Below are 26,315 nucleotides of genomic sequence, written 5' to 3'. Positions count from 1 at the left end.
ATGGCCATCTCTGCAGCGTCGTGGAGACCGTGTGAGGAGCTGGAGCTGCAGCTCTTCCACCTGCGGCTTGTTAGGGAATGATAAGCATTGACAGACAGGAGCTACAGGGAGGCAGTTACCCCAAGGCTACAGGAGATAGACAAATGCGTGACTGTCAGGAGAGGGAAGGCAGAATGTCACAAGGTGGGGAACACTCCTGTCGCAGACGCCCTCTATAGAAATTCGTGGTACTAACGACATAGGTAGAAAAGGATAGGGATTCCTGAAAAAAGTATACAGGAAGTTAGGAAACAAGGTAGAAGCAGGATCTCAACGGTAGTAATCACGGGAATACTGCCTCTACCCCGTGGCGGTGAATAAACAGGCAAATAAAGGGCTGGCTAAAGAATTGTAGCAGGGGTCAAGGTGTCAGATTACTCAATAATTGGGACCTCCTCTGGCGCAGATGTGACCTGTAAAGAGGGGTAGGTTACATTTAAATCCGTGGGGGACAAATATTCTTGCGGGTATGTTTACGAGAGTTGTTGCGAGTGGTTTAAAGTAATAGGGATGGAGAATGGGACCCAGTATGGTGGAACTGAGGATGAGCCAGCAGGTTGACAAGCAGATGATACATGTAACATGAATGCAAGGAAGGTCAAGCCAATGATTGGGTACAAATGCGGCCAGAAGAAGTAGTTATATTGTAGTACAGAGGCAAAATGCAAAATGGTGAGAAATTCAAGATTGTAGGTACGGTATTTAAGTGTGCACAGCATTCGCAATAAGAAATAAAAAAACTCATGGCGCAATTACAGATTGGTCGGTATGATGTTCTGGGTATCAGTGAGCTGTGGCTGACAGAAGACGATGGTTAGCAGCTTAACATCAAATAATATACTTTGTATCGAAAGGACAGGCGGAAGACAGACGGTGGGTGGCTCTGTTGGTAAAAGATGGAATTGCATCTCTAGAATGACACAAGGTGACACAAGGTCAGAAAACTGAATCATTGTGACTGGAGCTTAGAAAGTACAAGCGTAAAATACCATTTTGGGAATCATATGTAGAGCTCCAAATAATAACCAGGGTGCTGGGTTGAGATTGCAAAGGGGGCTGGAAAAGGCGTCTAATAAGGGTAATGATATAATTGTAATGGGGGACATCAAAATCTAAACGAATAGGAAAATCAGATCACATGTATCAGTATCACAATGGAATAAAGGGAATTAAAGAGGCACGAGAGAGGAGCTTGCCCTGTTGTATTGTAGGAGGATATTTGCGGGGATGACGGCAGAGCAGAGATGACTGAAGTTTCTGGGAGTAGTTTACTCGGTGCATGTTGGATATCTCCGACAGAAGTTCTCAAATACCAGAGTTAGGCAACAAGGAAAGTTGGCAGCAAAATTGGGTGGAAAGTTGGGTGAAGCTTTGTGAAGCTTTTAAAATACAACAAAGTACAACTAAAATAGGTATAAGGAGGAAAAAAGATGAAATATAAGGGCAACCTCTTTATAGTTATGATGTTATAGTAGGGGCAAATAAATGGAAGATGAACAGTAGCTACTTCAAATCATTCTTCACTGTGTAAGACGCTAGCGGTGTGCCAGAGGTCTGTGAGTGCCAGGGAGCAGGAGTGTGTGCATTGCTATTATTATGAAAAAAGTGCGAGCCAAACGCTCAGGTCTTAATTTAGATAAGTCACCTGGACCAGATGGACTACATCACCGAGTCGTTGTCATTTACTTGGATTTTCAGAAGGCATTTAATATAGTGCCACTTTTGAGCTTGCTTAACAAGATAAAATCCCAAGGCGACACAGTAGAGATACGTGAATGGATAGAGTAATGGATGATAGGCAGGAGGCAGTGAGTGGGAATAAAGTGGGCCTATTTGGTTGGGTGCCAGCGACTAGTGGTGTTCCCTAGGGGTTAGCTTTGTAACCGCTACTTTTCAAAGAAAGAATACAAGTGTTGGAAAATGTACGATAATGCATTTTGGTAAAAGGAGCAATAGTGGAGACTATTATCGAAATTTGGAGAAGGTTCAAACATCAGACGTGCAGAGAGACTTAGGGGTCCTTGTGCAAGACTCCAGAAGGTTTATTCACAGTTTGAGTCTGCGGTAATGAAGGCAAACACACTAACTGTGCGCTCTCGTGCTAGCCATTTCAGCCCTGGGGAAAATCTCTGGCTATCCACACGATCAATGCCTCTCATTATTTTGTACACTTCTTAAGATCCCCTCTCATCTTCTGTCGCTCCAAGGAGAAAAGGCGGAGTTCAGTCAAACTGTTCTCATAAGACATTCTCCTCAATCCAGACAACATCCTTGTCAATCACCTCGGCACCCTTTCTATGGTTTCCACATCCTTCCTGTAGTGAGGCGAGCAGAAATGAGCACAGTACTCCAAATAGGGTCTGACCAGAGTTTATATAGCTGCAACATTACCTTTAGGCTCCTAAATCCAATTCAACGATTGATGAAGGCCAATACATCATACATCTTCTTAACCACAGAGTCAACCTACGCAGCTGCTTTGACCGTCCTATGGAATTGGACCCCAAGTACCTTTATATCCTCCTCACCGCCAACAGTCTTACCATTAATACTATATTCTTCCATCATATTTGACCTAACAAAATGAACCACTTCACACTTATCTGGTTCGAACTCTATCTGCCACTTCTCAGCCTCGTTTTGCATCCTATCAGCGTCCCGCTGTAACCTCTAACAGCCCTCCACACTATCCACAATACCTCCAACCTTTGTGTTACCAGCAAACTTACTAAACCATCTCTCCACTTCCTTATCCAGGTCATTTATAAAAATCACGAGGAGTAAGGGTCCCAGAACAGATCATTGTGGCACTTCGCTGGTAACCGACCTCGATGCAGAATGTGACCCGTCTACAACCACTTTTTGCTTTCTGTGGGCAAGCCAGTTCTGGTTCCACAAAGCAATGTCCCCTTGGATCTCATGCCTCCTTACTTTCGCAATAAGCATTGCATGGGGGAACTTATCAAATACCTTGCAGAAATCCATATACGTTATAGACATCATATACACTGCTCTTCATTCATCAATGTGTTTAGTCTCATCCTCAAAAATTCAATCAGGTTCGTAAGGCAGAACAACTTCTGCAACCTTCCAATCCTCTGGAACTTCTCCCGTCTCCATTGATGATGTAGAGATCATCGCCAGAGGCTCAGCAAATCCCCTCTCACCTCTCACAGTAGCCTGGGGTACATTTCGTCCGGGTCCGGCGACTTATCCAACCTGATGTTTTCTAAAAGCTCCAGCACATCCTTTTTCTTAATATCTACATGCTCAACCTTTTCAGTCTGCTGAGAGTCATCACTACAATTACTAAGATCCTTTTCCATAGTGTGTACTGAAGTAAAGTAATCATTAAGTACCTCTGTTATTTCCTCCGGTTCCATACACACTTGCCCACTGTCACACTTGATATGTCTGATTCTTTCACGTCTTATACTCTTCACATACTTGCAGAATGCCTTGGGGTTTTCCTTAATTCTGCCCGCCAAGGCCTTTTCATGACCCCTTCTGGTTCTCCTAATTTCCTTCTTAAGCTCCTTCCTAGCAGCCTTATAATCTTCTGAATCTCTAACATTACCTAGCTCTCTGAACCTTTTGTAAGCTTTTCTTTTCGTCTTGACTAGATTGATTGCATCCTTTTCACACCACTGTTCCTGTACCCTGCCGTAACTTCACTTGTCTCATTGGAACGTACCTATACAGAACTCTACACAAATTTCCCCTGAATATTTGCCACATTTCTTCCGTACTTTTCCCTGAGAACATCTGTTTCCAGTTTAATCCTCCAATTTCCTGCCTGATAGCTTCATAATTCCTCTTACTCCAATTTAACGCTTTTCTAACTTGTCCGTTCCTAGCTGTCTCCAATGCTATTGTAAAGGAGATAGAATTATGATCATTATCTCCAAAATGCTCTCCCACTGAGAGCTCCGCCACCTGACCAGGTTCACTTCCCAATAGCAAATCAAGTACAGGCTCTCGTCTTGTAGGCCTATCTACATACTGTGATACGAAACCTTCCTGAACACACTTAACAGATTCCACCCGATCTAAACGCCTTGCTCTAGGGAGATGCCAATCGATATTTGGGAAATTAAAATCTCCCATCAGAACAACTCTGTTAATATTACACCTTTCCAGGATCTGTTTCCCTATCTGCTCCTTGATATCCCTATTACTATTGGGCGGCCTATAGAAAAACACCCAGTAAAGTTATTTACCCCTTCCTGTTCCTCACTTCCACCCACAGAGACTCCATAGACAATCTCTTGTTACGTACCCATGGGTATCTTGTACTTGTCACATGACAGTGGTGTTGAAGCTATGCTGGACTTAAGGTAGTGGTCTTGTGATGGTGGAGTGACATCATTTTCCCCGCCAGTAGAGGTCATGTGACAGTTTTTTTTACAGGTTATAAAAGGAGGACCCCTCCCTGTGAGGAGGGGCAGTTCGTGGCTGGATTTGCCAGTTTGACTCCATGCCACTGCGTGGTCCAATATTATGAAGCAGTTTGGTTGAAAGGTGGAGTTTTATTTAATGCCTAAAGTCTAAAAGGTCATTGCTGTCAGTTTCTTTATAATACTAGCAGTTAAAAATCCGTGGAGAGTGAAGATCGGGAATCGGGAGCTAAAAGATCGAGGAAAGTCGATTTCGACGGTGAAACAGGTTCGACCTTGTTTGATCCTTATTCGGAAGGAATTCGTTGGCTATCCCCGAGGTAACCCCTGCGAATAATAGCAGAAAGGGTTGCGTACAGTTTTGTAAAGAAAAGGTCAGTGCCTTTAAGCCGTTTCATTTTCATTTTCGTAAATTCTCCGGGAAAAGTATAGTTCGACTGGGAACCGCAACAACACGACGTGAAAGAGAATTTAAATCGTCTAAAAAGTCTCCCCTTTAATGGACTGTAGGCATTTTGAACTTTTGCAGTACTACTTTGAAGAACTGTTTTTACAACATCGCTTTAAGAACTGTTTTCGCTTTACTCCTTTAGGAACTGTTTAAGCTGTCGCACAGCAGCTGATTTCCGGTTACGTTAGTGGTTTGTTTACTTTTGGGGGTTTGTTTTTTCAGTGTTTAATAAATGTTTTATTTGTTATAAAAAACCCTGCCTCACTTATATATTTATTGTTGCTGAATCCGTAACACCCTCCATGGCGTCCAAAATATTTTGCAGGCGTGACACTATCTGTGATCAACAGTGCTACGCCCCCACCTCTTGTGATTCCCTCTCTGCCCTTTCTGAAACATCTAAAACCCGGCACTTGAAGTAACCAGTCCAGTACCTGAGCCATCCAAGTCTCTGTAAAGGCAACCACATCATATCTCGAAGTGTTGATACACGTCCTAAGCTCATTCACTTTGTTCACAACACTGTTTGATTTGTTGGTTTCTTCTTTATTATCATGATTTTTGTTAACCACCTGTCCCTGGTACTGTATTAGCAAAAGGATCCATTCTGCTTCTGAGAAGGGGTATCCAATCTTAATGTGATTATGATTCTTACCAAAATTTTCTTGGAAAGTTATGAGAGATTGACCCTGACCCTCAATAAACACGATACCTAACCTTGGTCTTGATGAACATCATCTTGTCCAGAAAATAAAGTTTCATATGGATCTGGATAACCTTTTGTAGATCACACTTGCATTAGGCAAACTTTGATAAGTTTTTTTTAATTTATTATTTATCTCGTGGTGATGCAACGCGAAGGAGGCCCTTCCGGCCTTTGGGGACCCGCCGCCCCTTCAATCCACGACAACCCCGACGTAACTCCAAACTTAAACACGGTACAATTTACAATGACCAAATAACGTACCTGGCATGTCTTTGGTCTGCCGGAAGAAACTGGTGCACCGGGGGAAATACTTGAGGTTCACTGTGAGGAACCAGAGAGGACATTAAACTTTGATCTCCAGCGCCCGAGCCGTTATTGTATTCGTCTCGGTAACCAGGGCGATACCGTCGATCCCATGAATTTCAATGGGGTTCCAATGTTACTGTTGCCCTTCTTTGGAAAGCAACGCTTGAGAAATTAAAATCTCAAAAACTCCGGCGGGGTATTTGCTTTCAACACGCTCTCTCTTTTTATATTGCCTCCTCCAGTTCTGCACAGTTAAGAAGAGGTAGGGAATTCCTGAGGCCTTCACTCCAAAATGCCCAAAAATCGTTCAAACCCATTGACAGAAAAAGCGAAAATGACGCCAGTATCCTTCGCAAGGAAACAACACAACGTCGGGACTATACATTGATATACACGGAGTTAATGGGTAACTATGGCAGGCAGCAGACCCTGAAACAGGCGCACATTTCCCAGTATTGTCAGCGTTTACGTAGAGAAATAAATAAATAAATAAATAAATAGATAAATAAATAAATGAATAAATAAATAAATAAATTCTCAAAGACTTTTTCATCGGAAGAAAAGTTCTGTGCATATTTCTAGCTCGGGCGCCTAAGACCTTTAGGAGATAGAACATAGAACAGTAGAGCACCGTACATCTGTGCCTTCGATCCAGTGTTGTGCCGACACTTAAAACCTGCCTCCCATATAAACCCTAACCATAAATTCTTCCATATAGCTGTCTAGTAAATTTCACTATTAAATTTCACTAATGTATCCGCCTCCACCACTGACTGAGGCAGTGCATTCCACGCACCAACCACTCTCTGACTAAAATACCTTCCTCTAATATCCCTCTTGAACTTCCCACTTTAAAGCCATGTCCGGCTGTATTGAGTAGTTGTGGCCTGGGGAACAGGCGCTGGATGTCCACTCTATCTATTCCTCTTTATGTCTTGTATACCTCTATCATGTCTCCTCTCTTCCTTCTTCACTCCAAAGAGTAAAGCCCGAGCTACCTTAATCTCTGATCATAATGCATACTCTCTAAACCAGGCAGCAACTTGGTAAATCTCCTCTGTACCCTTTCCAATGCTTTCACAGCCTTCATATAGTGAGGCGACCAGAACTCGACACAGTACTCTAAGTGTAGCCAAACCAGAGTTTTATAGAGCTGCATCATTACCTCGCAACTCTTAAACTCTATCCCTCGACTTATGAAAGCTAACACCGCATAAGCTTTCTGAAGTACCCTATCTACCTGTGAGGCAGCTCTTAGGAATCTGTTGACATGTACCCCCAGAACCCTCTGCTCCTCCACACTACCAAGTATCCTGCAATTCAATTTGTACTTTGTCTTGGAGATTTTCCTTTCAAGCTTACCACCTCACACTTTACCGGGGTGAACTCCATATGCCACTTCTCAGCCCACTTCTGCATCCTATCAATGTCTCTCTGCAATCTTCGAGAATCCTCTACACTATCCACAACACCACCAATCTTTGTGTCGTCTGCAATCTTGCCAACGCACCCTTTTATCCCCACATCCAGTTCGTTAACAAAAATCAGGAAAACCCAGAATCGATCTTTATGGGACACCACTCCAATTGGAGACAACCCTCCAATCCGAATGTACTCCCTCCACCACGACCCTCTGCTTTCTGCAGGCAAGCCAATTCTGAATCCACCAGGCATAACTTCCCTGGATCCCATGCCTTCTGACTTTCTGAATAAGCCTACCGCGTGAAACCTTGTCAAATGCCTTACTAAAATCCAGGTAGGTCAGTTCCACTGCACTGCCCCCATCTACATGCCTGATCACTTCCTCAAAAAACTCTTTCAGGCTTGTTAGACATGATCTGCCCTTCACAAAGCCATGCTGACTGTCCCTGATAATAGAAACATAGAAACATTGGTGCAGGAGTAGGCCATTCGGCCCTTAGAGCCTGCATCGCCATTCAGTATGATCATGGCTGATCATCCAACTCAGAACAGTGTACCCGCTTTCTCTCCATACCCCCTGATCCCTTTAAACACAAGGGCCATATCTAACTTCCTCTTAAATATAGCCAATGAACCCACCTCAACTGTTTCCTGTGGCAGAGAATTCCACAGATTCACCACTCTCTCTGAGAAGAAGTTTTTCCTCATCTCGGTCCAAAAAAGGCTTCCCCTTTATCCCCTCGTTCTGGACTTCCCCAACATCGGAAACAATCCTCCTGCATCTAGCCTGTCCATTCCCTTTAGAATTTTATACGTTTCAATAAGATCCCCCCTCAATCTTCTAAATTCCATTGAGTATAAACCTAGTCGATCCAGTCTTTCTTCATATGAAAGTCCTGCCATCCCAGGAATCAATCTGGTGAACCGTATTTGTACTCCCTCTATGGCAAGAATGTCTTTTCTCAGATTAGGGGACCAAAACTGCACACAATACTCTAGGTGCGGTCTCACTAAGGCCTTGTACAACTGCAGTAGAACCTCCCTGCTCCTGTACTCAAATCCTTTTGCTATGAATGCCAACATACCATTTGCCTTTTTCACCACCTGCTGTACCTGCATGCCCACCTTCAATGACTGGTGTACAAAGACACCTCTCCTTTTCCTAATCAGCCACCGTTCAGATAATAATCTGTTTTCCTGTTCTTGCAACCAAAGTGGAAAATCTCAAATTTATCCACATTAAATTGCATCCGCCATGAATTTGCCCACTCACCTAACCTATCCAAGTCACCCTGCATCCTCTTAGCATCCTCCTCAGAGCTAACACCACCGCCCAGCTTCGTGGCATCCGCAAACTTGGAGATGCTGCATTTAATTCCCTCGTCTAAATCATTAATATATATTGTTAGCAACTGGGGTCCCAGCACTGAGCCTTGCGGTACCCCACTAGTCACTGCCTGCCATTCTGCAAAGGTCCCGTTTACTCCCACTCTTTGCTTCCTGTCTGCCAACCAATTCTCTATCCACATCAATACCATACCCCCAATACCGTGTGCTTTAAGTTTGCACACTAATCTCCTGTGTGGAACCTTGTCAAAAGCCTATTGAAAATCTAAATATACCGCATCCATTGGCTCTCCCCTATCCACACTACTAGCTACATCTTCAAAAAATTCTATCAGATTCGTCAGACATGATTTTCCTTTCAAAGGTCCATGCTGACTTTGTCCTATGATTTCACCTCTTTCCAAATGTGCTGTTATCACATCTTTGATAACCGACTCTAGCATTTTCCCCACCAGCCATGTCAGACTAACCGGTCTATAATTCCCCGGGTTATCTCTCCCTCCTTTTTTAAAAAATGGGGTTACATTAGCCACCCTCCAATCCTCAGGAACTAATCCAGAATCTAAGGAGTTTTGAAAAATTATCACTAATGCATCTAGTATTTCTTGGGCTACTTCCTTAAGCACTCTAGGATGCAGACCATCTGGCCCTGGGGATTTATTTGCCTTTAATCCCTTCAATTTACCTAACACCACTTCGCTACGAACATGTATTTCCCTCAGTTCCTCCATCTCACGAGACCCTCGGTCCCTTACTATTTCCGGAAGATTATTTATGTCCTCCTTAGTGAAGACAGAACCAAAGTAGTTATTCAATTGGTCTGCTATGTCTTTGTTCCCTATAATCAATTCACCTGTTTATGACTGTAAGGGACCTACATTTGTCTTGACCAATCTTTTTCTTTTCACATATTTATAAAAGCTTTTACAGTCCGTTTTTATGTTCCCTGCCAGCTTTCTTTCATAATCTTTTTTTCCCTTTCCTAATTAAGCCCTTTGTCCTCCTCTGCTGGTCTCTGAATTTCTCCCAGTCCTCAGGTGTGCCGCCTTTTTTGGCTAATTTATATATTTCTTCTTTGGACTTGATACTATCCCTAATTTCCCTTGTCAGCCACGGGTGCACTACCTTCCCTGGTTTATTCTTTTGTCAAACTGGGATGAACAATTGCTGTAGTTCATCCATGCGATCTTTAAATGCTTGCCATTGCATATCCACCGTCAACCCTTTAAGTATCATTTGCCAGTGTATCTTAGCTAATTCACGACTCATACCTTCAAAGTTACCCTTCTTTAAGTTCAGAACTTTTGCTTCTGAATTAACTATGTCACTCTCCATCTTAATGAAGTATTCCACCATATTATGGTCACTCTTACCCAAGGGGCCTCGCACGACAACATAACCCTTCCTCATTGCTCAATACCCAATCTAGAATGGCCTCCTCTCCAGTTGGTTCCTCGACATGTTGGTTCAGAAAACCATCCCGTATACATTCCAAGAAATCCTCTTCCTCAGATCCCTCACCAATCTGGTTCACCCAATCTATATGTATATTGAAGTCACCCAGTATAACTACTGTTCCTTTTTTGCACGCATTTCTAATTTCCTGTTTAATGCCATCCCCAACCTCATTACTACTGTTAGGTGGCCTGTACACAACTCCCACTAGCGTTTTCTGCCCCTTAGTGTTATGCAGCTCTACTCATATCGATTCCACATCCTCCAGGCTAATGTCCTTCCTTTCTATTGCATTAAAGTCCTCTCTAACCAGCAATGCTACCCCGCCTCCTTTTCTTTCCTGTCTATCCCTCCTGAATATTGAATATCCCTGGATGTTGAGCTTCCATCTTTGGTCACCCTGGAGCCATGTCTCTGTGATCTCAACTATATCATATTCATTAATAACTATCTACACATTTAATTCATCCACCTTGTTACGAATGCTCCTCGCATTGACTCATAAAGCCTTCAGGCTTGTTTTTACAACACTCTTAGCCCTTATACAATTATGTTTAAAAGTGGCCCTTTTTGCTTTTTGCCCTGGATTTGCCTGCCTGCCACTTATACTTTTCACCTTACTACTTTCTGTTTCTGCCCTCATTTTACACCCCTTTGTCTCTCTGCACTTGTTCCCATCCCCCTGCCACATTAGTTTAATTCCTCCTGAACAGCAGTAGCAAACGCTCCCCCTAGGACATTGGTTCCAGTCCAGCCCAGGTGCAGACCTTCCTGTTTATACCGGTCCCAACTCCCCCCAAACTGGTTCCAATGCCCCAGGAATTTGAATCCCTCCCCCTTGCACCATTTTGCAAGCCACGTATTCATCTGAAATATCCTCCTATTTCTACTCTGACTAGCACGTGGCACTGGTAGTAATCCAGAGATTATTACCTTTGTGGTCCTACTTTTTAGTTTATCTCCTAACTCCCTAAGTTCACCTTGTAGGACCTCATCTCGTTTTCTACCTATATCGTTGGTACCTATGTGCACCACGACCACTGGCTGTTCACCCTCCCATTCCAGAATGTCCTGTAGCCGCTCAAAGACATCCTTGACCCTTGCACCAAGGAGGCAACATACCATCCTGGAGTCTTGTTTGCGGCCGCAGAAACGCCTATCTATTCCCCTTACAATCGAATCCCCTATCACTATAGCTCTCCCACTCCTTTTCCTTCCTTCCTGTGCCTCAGAGCCACTCATGGTGCAATGAACTCGGCTGCTGCTGCCTTCATCTGATGAGACCTCTCCCCCAACAGTATCCAAAACAATATATCTGTTTCGGAGGGAGATGACCTCAGGGGACTCCTGCACTACCTGCTTACTGCTACGCTGTCTAGTGGCCACACGTTCCCTTTCTGCCTGTGTAGCCTTTACCTGCGGTGTAGCCAACTCACTGAACGTGCTATTCACGACTTTATCAGCATTGCAGATGCTCCAGTATGAATCCAATCGCAGCTCCAGACGCTTAATGCGGTCTGCCAGAAGCTGCAGCTGCACACACCTCCTGCACACATAGTCGTCAGGGCCACTGGAAGTATCCCTGATTTCCCACACGCTGCAGGATGAACAAACCACGGGGCCGATCTCAGCTGCCATAACCTACCCAATACTTGTCTCAACTTTTGAAACTTTCTCCTTGGTAAGGAACTTACCCGGCCTTACCTCACTTGGAGTGAAGCTCGTCCTCAGCCTCTGCTCGCCGAAGCGTCTCGAGACAAAGCCTTCCTACTCTGTCCTCCTCTACTCCGTCGCCCGCTGCAACGTCGCCCGCTCCGTCTACTGTTCTCTTTAAATACTCCCGGTGCCTCACTTTCCGACTTGCACGAGCTTGCGCAGTCGTGCCCCCGTTAAACTGCCGAAGAATCAGACCATGATTCTCTAAATGCCCATAGATCCTATCGTTGAGAATCTTTTCCAACAGCTTTCCCACCACAGACGTAAGGCTCACTGGTCTATAATTACTCGGGCTATCCCAACTAACTTTTTTGAACAAGGAGACAACATTCGCCTCCTTCCAATCCTCCGATACTGTTCCCGTGGACAACAAAGACATAAAGAACCTAGCCCGAGGCTCAGAAATCTCTTCCCTGGCCTCGTGCAGCAGCCTGGGGAATATTCCGTCAGGCCCCGGGGACTTATCCGTCCTAATGTATTTTAACAACCCCAACACCTCCTCTCCCTTAATATCAACATGCTCCAGAACATCAGCCTCACTCATATCGTCCTCACCGTCATCAAGTTCCCTCTCACTAGTGACTATCGAAGAGAAGTATTCATTGAGGACCTCGCTCAGTTCCACATCTTCCCACCTTTATCTCTAATCGGTCCTACCTTCACTCCTGTTATCCTTTTGTTCTTCAAATAATTGAAAAATGCCTTGGGGTTTTCCTTTACCCTACTAGCCAAGGCCTTCTCATGCCCCCTTCTTGTTCTCCTCAGCACTGTATTTCTCAACGTGGAGCGGAGAACGAGCTTGTACATCTGGAGGGAGCAATGGATGTTGGAAACGGCAAAGGTGGATATCTGCTGGAGCGGTGTGCTACAGGTGCAAAGTAGGAATGTCTGAAGCGGGGGATTACACCGAAGCAGACACATCCGGCCCCAGGATATCGGTCAAAGTAATTTAATTCCAGACAATTGGCTTATTGTTCATTATAGAATCTCTCAGCCATTGTTCCCAGCCATGACACCCTTCACGGTGCCAACATTCCTTCTCAGTCTACATTAGAGACTTATTTCATAGTCAGGGCAATCAACATTCACATATGTCATGAAATCTGGTTTTTAGGCAGTTGTACGTTGGAATACATTAAATTACTACAGTATTGTAGATAAACTTCTGAGACACCTGGCTGTATTTATATATGTTCACAAAACACTCGGACTATAACGGAAAAGACGGGTTATTATCGAAATGAATCATGCCGGATGACACTGAGAACGCAGAGTCTTCATCTCCAGCATGCAAACCTTCCGTACCTTCCTCTAGAATTCGTTAATCATATAAAGGCCTCAGTATCAACGCCAGGGCTGGAGGCGAACGAGCCATACTCGAGTCCACGAGAGTGTCCCAGAGAATAAAATGAAGACACGTCCTGCAACCGAGGAAACAATACCAAAGAAGAAGAGAGGACAGATAACTGAGAAATAATGCAGGAGAATACAGAGTTTGAATTATCTGCCCCAGAGGGCAAAATATTGCGAAATCACCACAGCTACATCATGGGCAATAGAGTCCCCAGCAGCGAGGACATCTTCAACCAGCGATACCTCAAAACGGCGGCATCCGTGATGAAGGAATCCCAGACCCAAGGAAATGATTGATCCTATTGTTCTAATAATTATTTTTAAATGTATTTCTTATCGTAATTATACCTTATTATTATCTGTTGCAATGTACTGCTGCCGCAAAGCAGCATCTTTCACGATATATGCCACTAATATTACTCCTGATTTTGATTCTGATGTTCACAGCATTCCAAGAACGTTCCAGTCGTGCTCCTGAAGCGCCATCATTAACTGATAGGGAGACGAAGTTGTTCCAGTAATAGTTTTGGAGGATTGTGGCTTCAATGGATCGGATTGTTTTCTTCTGCCACCTACCATTTTATGTATGTTGACTTTGAACTGAAGATCGGAAAAAAGGCATTGGATTCGAAACCCTCACTACCTTTGAGCACAGCTACATGAAACGTTGTGGTAGGAAAGCAGATCCCCTCACCAACCATGCCATGCTCTCTCCCCGTTGTTGCAACCATGTTAAAAGAGCTTTTGGACCCGCAATACAATGTTCAAGAACAGTTACTACTCCACAACCATCTGGCTCTTAGTCAAATCACTGCATTTACTTGTTCATCGATTGCGAAGTTGCAACAAACAATGTTATCATGTTGAGGAATATTTATTTTGTTATTTAATATTGCCGTTATTTGTTGATATTTATTTGTTTAGGATGTACTAAGTTTGTTGTCATCTGCACACTTGTTGATCTGTCTTTGATTTTGTTACAGTTAGTATTCTGAAGATATGCTGAGTATGGCTGAGGGTAAATGAATTTCAGGGATATATGCGGTGACGCACACATGCATTAAAATAAAATTGGCTTTCTTTGGACTTTGATATGAATGTTGCAATCGAGTTTGAATCTGTGCCTTCCATTCTGGTCCAGGGATATATGGTTTGCAACATAGCTATTATCCCGGCAACATGTTGAATCGTGTCTAAGTATCTATCTATCTATCTATCTATATATCTATCTATCTATCTATCTATCTATCTATCTATCTATCTATCTATCTATCTATCTATCTATCTATCTATCTATCTATCTATCTATCTATCTATCTGTCTGTCTATCTATCTATCTATCTATCTATCTATCTATCTATCTATCTATCTATCTATCTATCTATCTATCTATCTATCTGTCTATCTGTCTATCTATCTGTCTGTCTATCTATCTATCTATCTATCTATCTATCTATCTATCTATCTATCTATCTATCTATCTATCTATCTATCTACCTTCGAGTGTCCAAGCCACCATGAAACGTTGCCATTCCTGTGTATCTCTCCTGCTGTGTCTAAGTTGCAATATATTCTTATTGACTGCTGAAGCGGTATTATTAACGCACCATTGAGCACACGCTGTATTCTTCCTGATGTGTCTCATCTTTCTGAAATCCGCATGAATACATTAGCAGAGGATGTGTACAAAGGATTTTCCTTTTCTCTGTTACTACCGAATGTAAGAACGTCATAAGAAAATCAGACCGTGAGGCATGGTTAGGTCATTAGGCCCATCATGTTTCCACTGTTCCATCATCACTGATTTTTTTTTAAAAAATCCCAACTCAATTCTTCTACCTCCTCCCCGTAATCTTTGCTCTGAGCTAGTGATTGATCAAGAACCGTTCAACCTCTGCCTTAAATACGCCCAACAACTTGCTCCAGAGCTATCTGTGGTGACAAAGGTTCACGTATGAGCAGCGTTTACTGAAAATGGGCTTGTACTCTCTACTGGTTTAAAGAATAGTGAGGGTGAGGGGAAGAAGCTCTCATTGAAACTTATGGAATATTAAAAGTGCCGCATCGAGTAGATATGGAGAGGACATTTCCTATAGTCGTGCAGTCTAGGATCAGAGTGCAGAGCTTCAGAATTGTAGGACCTCCATTTAATGCAGACATCTTTAGTCAGAAGGTGTCCCATCTGCTGAATTCATTGCCAACGACGGCAGTGGGAAATAAGTCAAAAAGTGATATAACAATGCCAATCTCAAGTTCTGTTACTTGATAACACTGGACAACAACTTGTTTTTCAGAAGTGTTACTTCCTCAGAATTTTTTTGTTTATGACAGACTGCTTGAAGATGAACACAAATATAATTTCAGACTACTTGTATTACGTAGTACTGGCGAAACAGCAAATTAACTGTTATTAAATATAATGTGTTCAGTAGCATAATGGTGCTGATGCTTTGCAATAGTTCAACTAAGTTAACATATTTTGTTAATGATTTTCATTTGTACTCCGTGTCCAAGGCTTCTCGCTTAAGTGTACAACAATAATTCGCCAGCATTGATGCATTGATGCATTGATGCATTGATGCATTCCAGTTGCCCTGGTACCTTTCACCATGCTCTTCACTATCTGCACCAAGATTTGCAGGGAAGAAGTCCAAACGGGACTGCAGAAAACAAATAGAACAATAAAACCATAGGACCATAGAACATCACAGCACAGCAACAGGCCTTTTGGCCCTTCTTTGCTGTGCCGAAACATTTTTCTGTCTAGTCCCAATGACTTGCCCCTAGACCGTATCCCTCCATACCCCTCTCATCCATGTACCTGTCCAAGTTTTTCTTAAATGTTAAAAATGAACCTGCATTCACCACTTCAACTGGCAGCTCATTCCGCACTCCCACTATTATCTGTGTGACGAAGCTACCCCTAATGTTCCCGTTAAACTTTTCCCTTTTCACCTTAAACCATGTACTCTGCTTTTTTTTTTCTCCCCAGCCTCAGTGGAAAAAGCCTGCTTGCATTCACTCTGTCTACACCCAACATAATTTTATATACCTCTATCAAATCTCCCCTCATTCTTCTACCAGCTATGGAATAAAGTCCTAACCTATTAAAACTTTCTCTGTAACTCAGTTTCTTCAGTCCCGGCGACATCCTTGTAAACCTTCTCTGCACTCTTTCAAACCTATTAATATCCTTCCTGTAATTAGGTGACCAAAACTGCACACAATACTCTAAATTCGGCCTCACCAATGTCTGATACAACTTTACCATAACATTCCAGCTCTTATACTCAATACTTTGATTTATAAAGGCCAATGTGCCAAAAGCTCTCTTTACAACCCTGTCTACCTGTGACGCCACTTTTATGGAATTATGTATCTACATTCCCCGATCCCTCTGTTCAACTGCACTCCTCAGTATCCTATCATTTACCTTCTATGTTCCACCTTGGTTTGTACTTCCAAAGTGCAATACCTTATACTTGTCTGTATTTAACTCCATCTGCCATTTGTCATCCCATTTTTCCAGCTGGTCCAAATCCCTCTGCAAGCTTTGCAAACCTTCCTCACTGTCCACTACACCTCCGATAATTGCATAATCAGAAAATTTGCTGATGTAATTTACAACATTATCATCGAGATCATTGATATAGATGAAAAATAACTATGGACCCAGCACTGATCCCTGTGGCACACTACTAGTCACAGGCCTCCACTCAGAGGAGCAATCCTCCTCTACCACTCTCTGACTTCTCCCATTGAGCCAATGTCTAATCTAATTTACTACCTCTCTATGTATATCTAGCGACTAATCCTCCTAACTAACCTCCCATTCGGGACCTTGTCCAAGGCCTTACTGAAGTCCATGAAGACAACATCCACTGTCTTCCCTTCATCCACTTTCCTGGTAGCCTCCTCGATAAATTCTAATAGATTGATGAAACATGACCTACCACGCACAAAGCCATGTTCACTCTCCCTAATAAGTCCCTGTCTATTCAAATACTTGTAGATCCCATGTCTGTATCCAGATCAGATCTATCTTTATCCATGACCAAGTTGAAACTAATGGCGTTATGATTAGTAGACCCAAAGTGCTCCCCTACACACACTTCCGCCACTTGTCCTAACTCGTTTCCTAATAGGAGATCTAATATTGCATCCTCTCCAGTTACTACTTATATATGTTGATTTAGAAAACTTTCCTGATCACATTTTACAAACTCTAACCCGTCTAGACCTTTAACAGTATGGGAGTCCCAATCAATTTACGGAAAATTCAATTCCCCTACTATCACAACTCCTCCAATTCTCGCTGAACATTGGGTGGTCTATAATACAACCCCATTAATGTGATCATACTTATCCTGTTTCCCAGCTCCACCCATATGGCCTCGGTAGACAAACACTCTAATGTGTCCTGCCTGAGCACTGCTGTAACATTTTCCCTGACTGTCAATGCCACTCCCCCACCACTCTTCATCCCTCTGCCTCGATCACGTCTGAAACATCGGGTCTCTGGAACATTAAGCTCCCATTCCTGCTCATCCTGTAGCCAAGTTTCACTGATGGCTATAATGTCATAATTCCATGTGTTCATCCACGCCCCCAGCTCGTCTGCCTTCCCCACAATACTCTTCACATTAAAATAGACACACCTCAGAAGATTATTACCACCACACACAACTCTTCTATTTCTGAATTTGCATGAACTTTTAACATCATTTATTTTCACCCCCGCTCCACTATCTGCTCTGGCACTCTACTTCCCATCCCACTTCAAATCTAGTTTAAACCCTCCCCAATAGCACTAACAAACCTCCCTGCAAGGATATTGGTCCCCCTGTAGTTCAGGTGTAACCCGTCTCTCTTGTACAGGTCTCACCCGCCCCAGAAGAGGTCCAAATGATCCAAAAATCCGAAACCCCGCCCCTTATATCAGTTCCTCGGCCACGTGTTCATCCTCCAGAACATCCTACACTTACCCTCACTGGCACGTGGCACAGGTAGCAATCCTGAGATTACTACCCTTGAGGTCCTGATTTTTAACTTCCTACCAAGCTCTCTATACTCACCCTTCAGGACATCCTCACTCTTTCTTCCTACATCAGTGGTACCGATATGTACCATGACATTTGGCTGCTCACCCTCCCACTTTAGAATGCGGTGCATGTGATCAGAGACATCCCTGACCCTGGGACCCGGGAGACAATAAACCATCCGGAAGTCTCTGTCACCACCGCAGAACCTCCTGTCTGTACCTCCAACTATTGAGTCCCCTATCACTACCGTTCTCCTCTTCTTCCACCCTCCCTTCTGCACTGCAGAACCAGACTCAGTGCCAGCGATCCGGCTGCCGCAGTTTGCCCCAGGTAAGTCATCCACTCCAACTGTTTTCAAATCCGGATACATGTTGTTGAGGAGAATAGCTACAGGGGAACCCTGCTCTGCCTGCCCTTTCCCCTTCCCTCAGCTGTCGGTAACCCAATTACCCGTGCTCTGCTCCTTTGGCATAGCTAAATCCCTGAAAATGCTATCTATAAACTCCTCATTGTCCCGAATGATGCGGAAGTCACCCAGCTTCTGCTCCAGTTCCCTAACGCGGCTTTTTAGGAGATTCAGCTGGATGCACTTCTGGCAGGTGTTGTTGTCAGGGACACCGGAGGTCTCCCTCACTTCCCACATTCTGCAAGAGGAGCATTCCAACATCCTGCCTGGCATTCTCTCTGAACTTGCTGGTTAAGAAAGAAGTTGAATGCGATAAAAACAACAGCAACAACAACAACAGCAACAACAACAACAACAACAGCAACAACAACAGCAACAACAACAACAACAACAGCAACAACAACAACAACAACAACAACAACAACAACAACAACAACAGCAGCAGCAACAACAACTTACCAGAATTTACTCTCGTCTCTGCCTGTTCACGCTGAAAGCCTGTTGAAACGAAGCCGTCGCCCTCTGACTCAGTCCATACCGACGGAGGTCACTTCACTAGACAGAACTTTTTTTTATAGTGCGCTAGCTGACCGGCTGTCCTCAGCTCCTCCACTCCCAATTGGTTGGCCGTTTAAAAAAAACTCAAAAAGCCTGCGAATCCTCTCCTTCTTAAGCTCTGATTATGTCAGCTTCACTAGACGAAACTTCTTTTATAGTGCGCTAGCTGAGTGACATGTTGCATTTTATTGTTTTATATGCTTGAAGCATGCTTTCAACCAAACCATGTAAGTTAGTGCTCTGTAGATGCCGAGAAAAATTTCCACAACTTCCTTGAATGCCTTCCATGTGATTTTCTCCGGTCCCACTGGGAATTCTTCAAATCGCCTGTCACTGATGACCTGTTTAATTTGTGGACCAACAAAAATGCTTTCCTTAATCTTGGCACCAGTTATTCTGGGAAGCATCTGTTTCAAATATCAAAATCCTTCATTGAGATTTTTGTGCCTGGTGATGGCAAATTCCAACCTTACAGTCCAATAATTATTACTAATCTTGTCCTGCCATGCAGCAGCCGCGATGCCTAAGCATGCCTAAGCACCTAAAGGTATTCAGAAAGCAAAACCTTTGTTGTCCGATATAATGTATCGCCTTATGAACATGCTTAATTTTAATGACTTCGTGCTTATGTTTCATCTCTTAACTGCTTGAGTGGGCTTAGTTGTAATTGCACTGCTCTGCCCGGAACACCTGCAGCATTCGCAGCCTCTGGTATCGATGGTCTGCTTAGGATGTTGGCAGTATCTATTTCGGGTTTCCCGGTAACTGACCGCCAATTCGCAGTGTACCACTGGCGATATGCTTGCTGCCACTCCCAACATCAGCTACGAGAATGCACTGGATATCGAGAGCCACCAGCTGTATCAGTCTATTCAGTACTCATCTCTCCATTTTTGAAGTGAAAGTATATTCCTTTACTATACCTACAGCCAGGTATTGGTTTCAGCCGTCGCCAACATGGATAACATTATTATTATCATTTTTTTCTCGGCTCAAGCTGGTAAAACCGGAAGTAAGATCATAGGCAAGCGCGCCCATTTCTCAATTGCTACCAACGTTATTGTGTTTATTATAGTAGCTTTCTGAAGCCTTTCATAGTTATTGCTGTTTAGCCCAAATTAGTTAATGCTATTGTGTAGTGTCTTTGGGGTGATACTATTTATCGGTATTACTGTCAGGTCAATGTTCATGTTCCATCGTCGTTCTATTTCCTCTTTTAATTCAGCATATTTCTGCTGCTTTGATTTATTGATTTCAGTATGGTATGGATGTTTGGAGCAGCTGCATCTATTAAAAAAGTTCTTCGTGCTTGTTAATCTTGTATTATTACATCCGCATGGTTCTTATGCCGTGCTCTGCACATATCTAATCTAAAGTTCTGATGTCTGAATTAATTACTTTAACTTTACTGATGAAGGTGCATATAATTTCAATTCAACAATGTATGTAACGTGTGTAAAGGTGAAATTAATTTCATTTTTTTTCTGATTTGAGACACGATGTCCGTCTGATTCAGTGAATGAGAGAGCGGCCTTAAAGCTAGAGAGAGCAACAATGCGCTTAGAGAGTCGCCTTCGAAAATGGCTCGGTTTATTTTGATGACTGTGTTTGTTCTCTTTTTGTTGTTAGTAGATAGGGTACTTATAATACGTCAATGCTTCGCAAGTATTGCATATCGCAAGTATTGTTCGTATTTTATATAGATGAAGAAACTCCATTAACCATGATTGTGAGACAGAGTCAAATAATTTTTCGCAATCAATATATCAACATGAAATATTTCTGCTTTTCCGCCAGGTTTGATTTCGAATTGGTTTTTCTTCACGTCCTTTCATACCCTTATTGTAACCTTTCAGTTCTTCTTTAAGTGTATTGTGGTTACTTGCGAGATGCATGATGTTATATTTTGATGTCTCGTTTTTAAACAAGTAATAAGAAGATAGTTGTGTGAATTGTTTCTGATTTCTTCTTTAGGGAGCACCTGAGTTCCTCCAGCGTGTTGACCGTGTTGCTTTGACCCCAGCATCTGCAGTGTACTTTGTGTGAGAGATATATTTTCCTTATAACAAAAATGTTCAGGTACATTTTCTGGATTTTTAAGAAAATTGGTAAAGCGTATTCATATTTACTGATGAAGGCAAGCAAATTTTATATCAACACATGAATATTATCACTTTTCAGTTGTTCGTATTTTATAACCTCTTTTTGCATATCCATTGTAACTTCAGGAATTTGCATTTCTTCAATCGTGTGTGAGTTGTTTTTCCTCTATAATCCAGCTTGCTCCATCTTCCTCGTCATCAAATAATTATTTTTTTCTCAGTTCCAGCTGGTAAAAGCTGAGGTACGGGCATAGCCAAGCACGCTAAATTTCAATTGCTAGGAACTTTCATATTAATCTCATGGTGTTTCATATTGTGCCTTTTGAAGATTTACATGTTTATTACCGTGCAGCCCTAATGGCTTAAAAGCATCGTGTAGTGCCTTTTCGATGATACTAGTTGGAGATATCAGTTTCGTGACAATGTATGCCCTTTTCATGTTTCATAGAGTTTTAATTTCCTCTGTTAAAACAGCATAGGTCTGGTGTTTACTTTTGTTGACTTCTGAATTAGAATGTGTGTTTGAAATGACTATATCGATGAACTGAGCTGTTATTGTGTGCTTCTCCTTTATTATTCTATCCCGATGATCAGCATGGATTGTCATATCTGTAACAACATATCCGTCCTAATAGAATTTCTGGTATAGAATTTCTATAATTGTGAAATTATAGCAAGTTATGTTTTATGATGAGTTTGCATCTTAAAGCAATATTTTGATGAATGACGCGTGCCTCTAGATGTGTGCCTGTATAAGTTATCAGACTGAGTTAAACTGCTGCAGGATTCTGTAATGTGCTGTATATTTTCTTTGGTTTCTCTTGACACCTTCTGCATTTGTCGCCTTAAATTTGTTGGTCTCGTATTGTATTTGAGTTTGTGGCTTTCTATTAACCAGCTGGACTTATGTTTCCACAAGGAACCTTGCTCTTTCTGGGAAGAGGTTTCTAATATTATTGTGATTATTGTTTTTGTGGTTAATGATATCATCATCACCGTAGCAGGTTATGGGAGATTGACTCTCACACTTAACAAACACCAAACAAAAAAGTGGTACTGATGAACAACATCCGGCCCAGAAAATAAAATTACAGATAGATCTGGATCACCTTCTGTAAATCACATTTGGATCAGGAAAACGTAGAGATTTTCACTTGTTTATAATTTTTGTCTTTAGTGATGCACCGCGGATGTACGCCGTTCCGGACCTTCGGGCTATTGCCGACCCAGCAATCCCCGTCACCTGCAATTTAACCCTAACTAAATCACGGTAATTTAACCCTAACTAATAACTAATGACCAAATAACCTACATGGTACGCCTTTGGACTGTAAGATGAAACCGGAGCACCCAGAGACAACCCACAATTTCCACGGGGAAGAGGGACAGAGGGCATTGAACTCCGAGCCCCGACGCCATCACACATCTCGCCCCCGTAGTGACATGGCGTCGCCCAGGACTTACCCTTTTTTCATTGCTACCATCGGGGACTAAGGTACCTGAGCCTATAGACACAGTTAAGAACAGTTCTTCCCCTCCGCCAGCAGATTTCTGAATGGACAAATAACCCATGTACACTCACTCAAGATCTTTGTTTCTTTTGCTCCGATGATTAATATATATATATATATATATATATATATATATATATATATATATATAAAATTGTAACCAGCGCCTTTTCAGGCTGGCAGCATCGCGGCCTCGTATGGAAATACCAATGCCTTTGAATGGAAAATCCTTGAAAAGGAAATGGATTTGGCCCAGTACATCATGGATGTAGCTATGACAAACATTGAGCACACCTACATGAAACTCGGGCAGAGGAAAGCAGCATCCATCATCAGGGATCCCCACCACCCAGGTCATGCGCTCTTCTCGTTGCTGCCATCAGGTATAAGCATAAGAGCCTTAAGATTCAGACAACCAGGTTCAGAAAGAGTTACTGCAACACAATCATCTCGCTCTCGAACAAAAGTGGATAACTATATTCATTTGTCCATTCATTGAGATGTTCCCACAACCAATGATCCCAATTTGAAGTTTCTTTATCTTGTATTTTTCTTGCTGTCGTTGTATTTGTATTTCAAGTTCTTTGTCATCTGCACACTTGTTGATTTTCTATTGATCTTGTTTGGATACTACTCTGCAGCTTTGCTGAACATGGCGGCAAGAAAATGCATCTCAGGGTGACGTATACATACTCCAACAACAAGATCTAATTTCAACTTTGATAGGAACGTTGCAATCCAACGTGAATGAGAGTCTTTCTAATTCCCAGGTCACTCTAATGAATATGTTACCAAGTCTGTTTGTTCGTTACATGTTAGCAATGGTAATTGTGACGTCAGTCATTATGTGTATTCCCTTGACTGTATATTATTTTAATGTTATTCCCCATGACTGAATTGTAAACAAAATGAGTATATTTAACTGACCTTAGCGGTTGAACATCAAGTATATTAAGGACTCGTTCCGAAATGACAAAAGCGCGATTGATGCTAGGAACTGGTCTTGCATATCCTGAAGGAAAATGCACTCACCTCCTCGAGGGCTGGTGTACGCAATTTACTACATGGCTCTTGCAGTGATCGCGGTTCCAGGTGAATCATTTCTTCCTATTTTGAGGGTTGTTGTCTTACGCCTCATGTTCTTGTGATCTTTATGAATTGAAGAGTTGCCATGTGATTAGCTGAGCAGGTATTTATATCAAAGAGCAAGTGATACAGGTGTACCTAATAAAGTAGCCACTGAGTGCTTTCAAGCATTGTATGTTTAAAGGAGTACATAATATTTAATACATATACAGCACTTGGTAGAAGTCTTTGGCGCATAGTCTAGGATTCCTAAGGATTTTGCAGAGAACTGTATCATTTAAATAGAGCTGTAAAGGTGCCCTAACTATATATATATGTGTGTGTGTGTTGTTAAGACGTTTCCACAGAGATGTTTATAATCTATAGATATGATTTTTCATCAAGTCACATAAATTCATACCGCTATGTTCGTCATGCCAAGGTCCATACGAACGGCGTGACAATTTATAGAGGGTTGGGAATGATAAGAGTAATCTGACTGGATTATATTAAGCATTTAACTGGACGACTTTCTTGACACACGAAACGTGCAGCAGCTATTTCGCAGATCATTAAGCAATTAAATGACATTTTTTAAATGTTGAGAACGTGCCGCAGTATCAGTTACAGAAGTGAAAGCGGCTTCACCACTGCCTTTACTAGGCTATATAAATGTCTGACGTAATTTTTAACTCTTCATGCACTGATTTCGGCTAAATTCGGCCTAAAGCTGACATTTTCTGAAGTGTGTTACCTCTGGTGCGAATATTCTCCACATTAAGTAGAAATAGAGCATTAACACTTCTCTGAGAGTTTGGGTGTAATCATGGTTATTTGAGTTTCAGTTGCCTTCAAGTCAGCTTGATCCGGTCCCGCCATTCTGACCTGTGAACTTTCATTACCAAGGCGTTTTCGTCTGTAGATCTGACGCCCAATGGATGTTTTTTTTTTGTTCTTCTGGAGACTATTGAGTGTGAAAATCCCACAAGATTAGCAGTTTCTGAGATACTCAAACCACACCGTGTGACACCAACAATCACTCCACCGTCAAGATCATTGCGAGCACATTGTTCCCCATTCTAATATTTGGTCTGAACAGAAATTGAACCTCTTGACCTGCAATGCCCAATTTTTTTATGCCATTGTCCTTACCACTAAGCGTCGGTTCCGTTGACCCCGTGTTGGGAACACGGCCGCTTGACAATTCTGCATGTTTTTATGCATTGAGCTGTTTCCGCGTGATTAGCTGATCATGTGTGCACTTGCGCAGGTGTACTTAATAAGGAGGACTCAGAGTCTATATTTGCTAACTATGTATTAATTAATCAAGCCCAAGGGGCTTTATCTGGACACATTTTATCTCCTGTTAACTATGGTTTCCATACCAGGTTGTAATACAAGCAGTTAAGAAAATCTCCATTGCAGTGCATCGACAGAAGTGTGTCAAAGTTCGATGGAGACATTACGAAATTCTGCAAATTTCGACGCCAGAACTTTCGAATTGCTTCTACTGCGACTGTGTTCTATCACTAATCTGCAATTGTTTCCCCTACAGTTGATATAGTGGCCATTGTGATCCTGTCCCGAGGAAACTGCGGTTTGTCCAGATGTATCAGCCGGTACCTCGTGTCTATGGCAGCGACGGATCTTCTGGTAATTATCACCGCCGTGATTTTAAACCGGATCCCCGCTATTTATTTTCCCGGAAGTTCCCTTTCCATCACACCAGTATGCAGTTTGAGCATTACGTTAATTTATGCCGCCAGGGTCACTTCGGTTTGGTTAACGGTGATGTTCACCTTTGACCGATATGTCGCCATCTGCTGGCAGAAACTCAAAGCAAAGTATTGCACCCATAGAACCGCTGGCATTGTTGTGTCTGTCGTCTGCACTTTGGGCTGCGTGATCAACATTCCCTGGTACTTTTTGCACGAACCAATGTACGTCATTGACAACGTGCCCTGGTATTGCAAACAGAAGGACGATCGATATTCTTTTATCCTCTGGACATTATTTGATTGGACCGATCGCGTTCTGACTCCTTGTCTTCCGTTCCTGCTTATTCTCTCGTTTAACACTCTGACTGTGAGGCACATTTTGGCGGCAAGTCGGTCCCGTAAGAGACTTCGTAGCTGCACCACGGGAGAGATGCAGAGCGACCCGGAGATGGAAAGCCGGAGAAAGTCGATTATCCTGCTCTTTACAATCTCGGGATGTTTCATCCTTCTGTGGATGCCGTCTGTTGTCCATTTCTTTGTACGGCGATTTCAAGTTGGTTATACAATTAATGGATACAGCGACCCCAGATTCATCTTGATGGAAGTTGCCAATATGCTTCAGATGTTGAGTTGTTGCACCAACACGTTTATCTACGCAGTGACTCAAAACAAATTCCGGAAAGAGTTGAAGGTCCTGATGAACTGTATGCGAAACATTTGA

General features: G+C 42.6%; 1 protein-coding gene across 1 annotated transcript; it reads left to right on the top strand.

Moving 5' to 3' along the window:
* On the top strand, nt 1–26,315 carry LOC140715664 (probable G-protein coupled receptor 139). The gene is made up of 4 exons (XM_073028029.1): nt 1–69; nt 12,605–12,710; nt 18,520–18,564; nt 25,432–26,315. The coding sequence occupies exons 1-4, from the start codon at nt 1–3 to the stop codon at nt 26,313–26,315; spliced, it is 1,104 nt and encodes a 367-aa protein (XP_072884130.1).

The sequence above is a fragment of the Hemitrygon akajei genome, chromosome 24 (genome assembly GCF_048418815.1).
Source record: "Hemitrygon akajei chromosome 24, sHemAka1.3, whole genome shotgun sequence".
Classification (NCBI taxonomy): domain Eukaryota; kingdom Metazoa; phylum Chordata; class Chondrichthyes; order Myliobatiformes; family Dasyatidae; genus Hemitrygon; species Hemitrygon akajei.
This window is presented reverse-complemented; position numbering and strand designations above follow the sequence as displayed.

What these genes read in the sequence shown, in the direction of transcription:
- LOC140715664 (XM_073028029.1), top strand. Translation starts at nt 1, where the DNA reads ATGGCCATCTCTGCAGCGTCGTGGAGACCGTGTGAGGAGCTGGAGCTG. An exon ending in AGCTCTTCCACCTGCGGCTT is followed by an intron (nt 70 to 12,604) that starts GTTAGGGAATGA and finishes TGTTCTCCTCAG; the next exon opens with CACTGTATTTCTCAACGTGG. An exon ending in GCTGGAGCGGTGTGCTACAG is followed by an intron (nt 12,711 to 18,519) that starts GTGCAAAGTAGG and finishes TCTGCACTGCAG; the next exon opens with AACCAGACTCAGTGCCAGCG.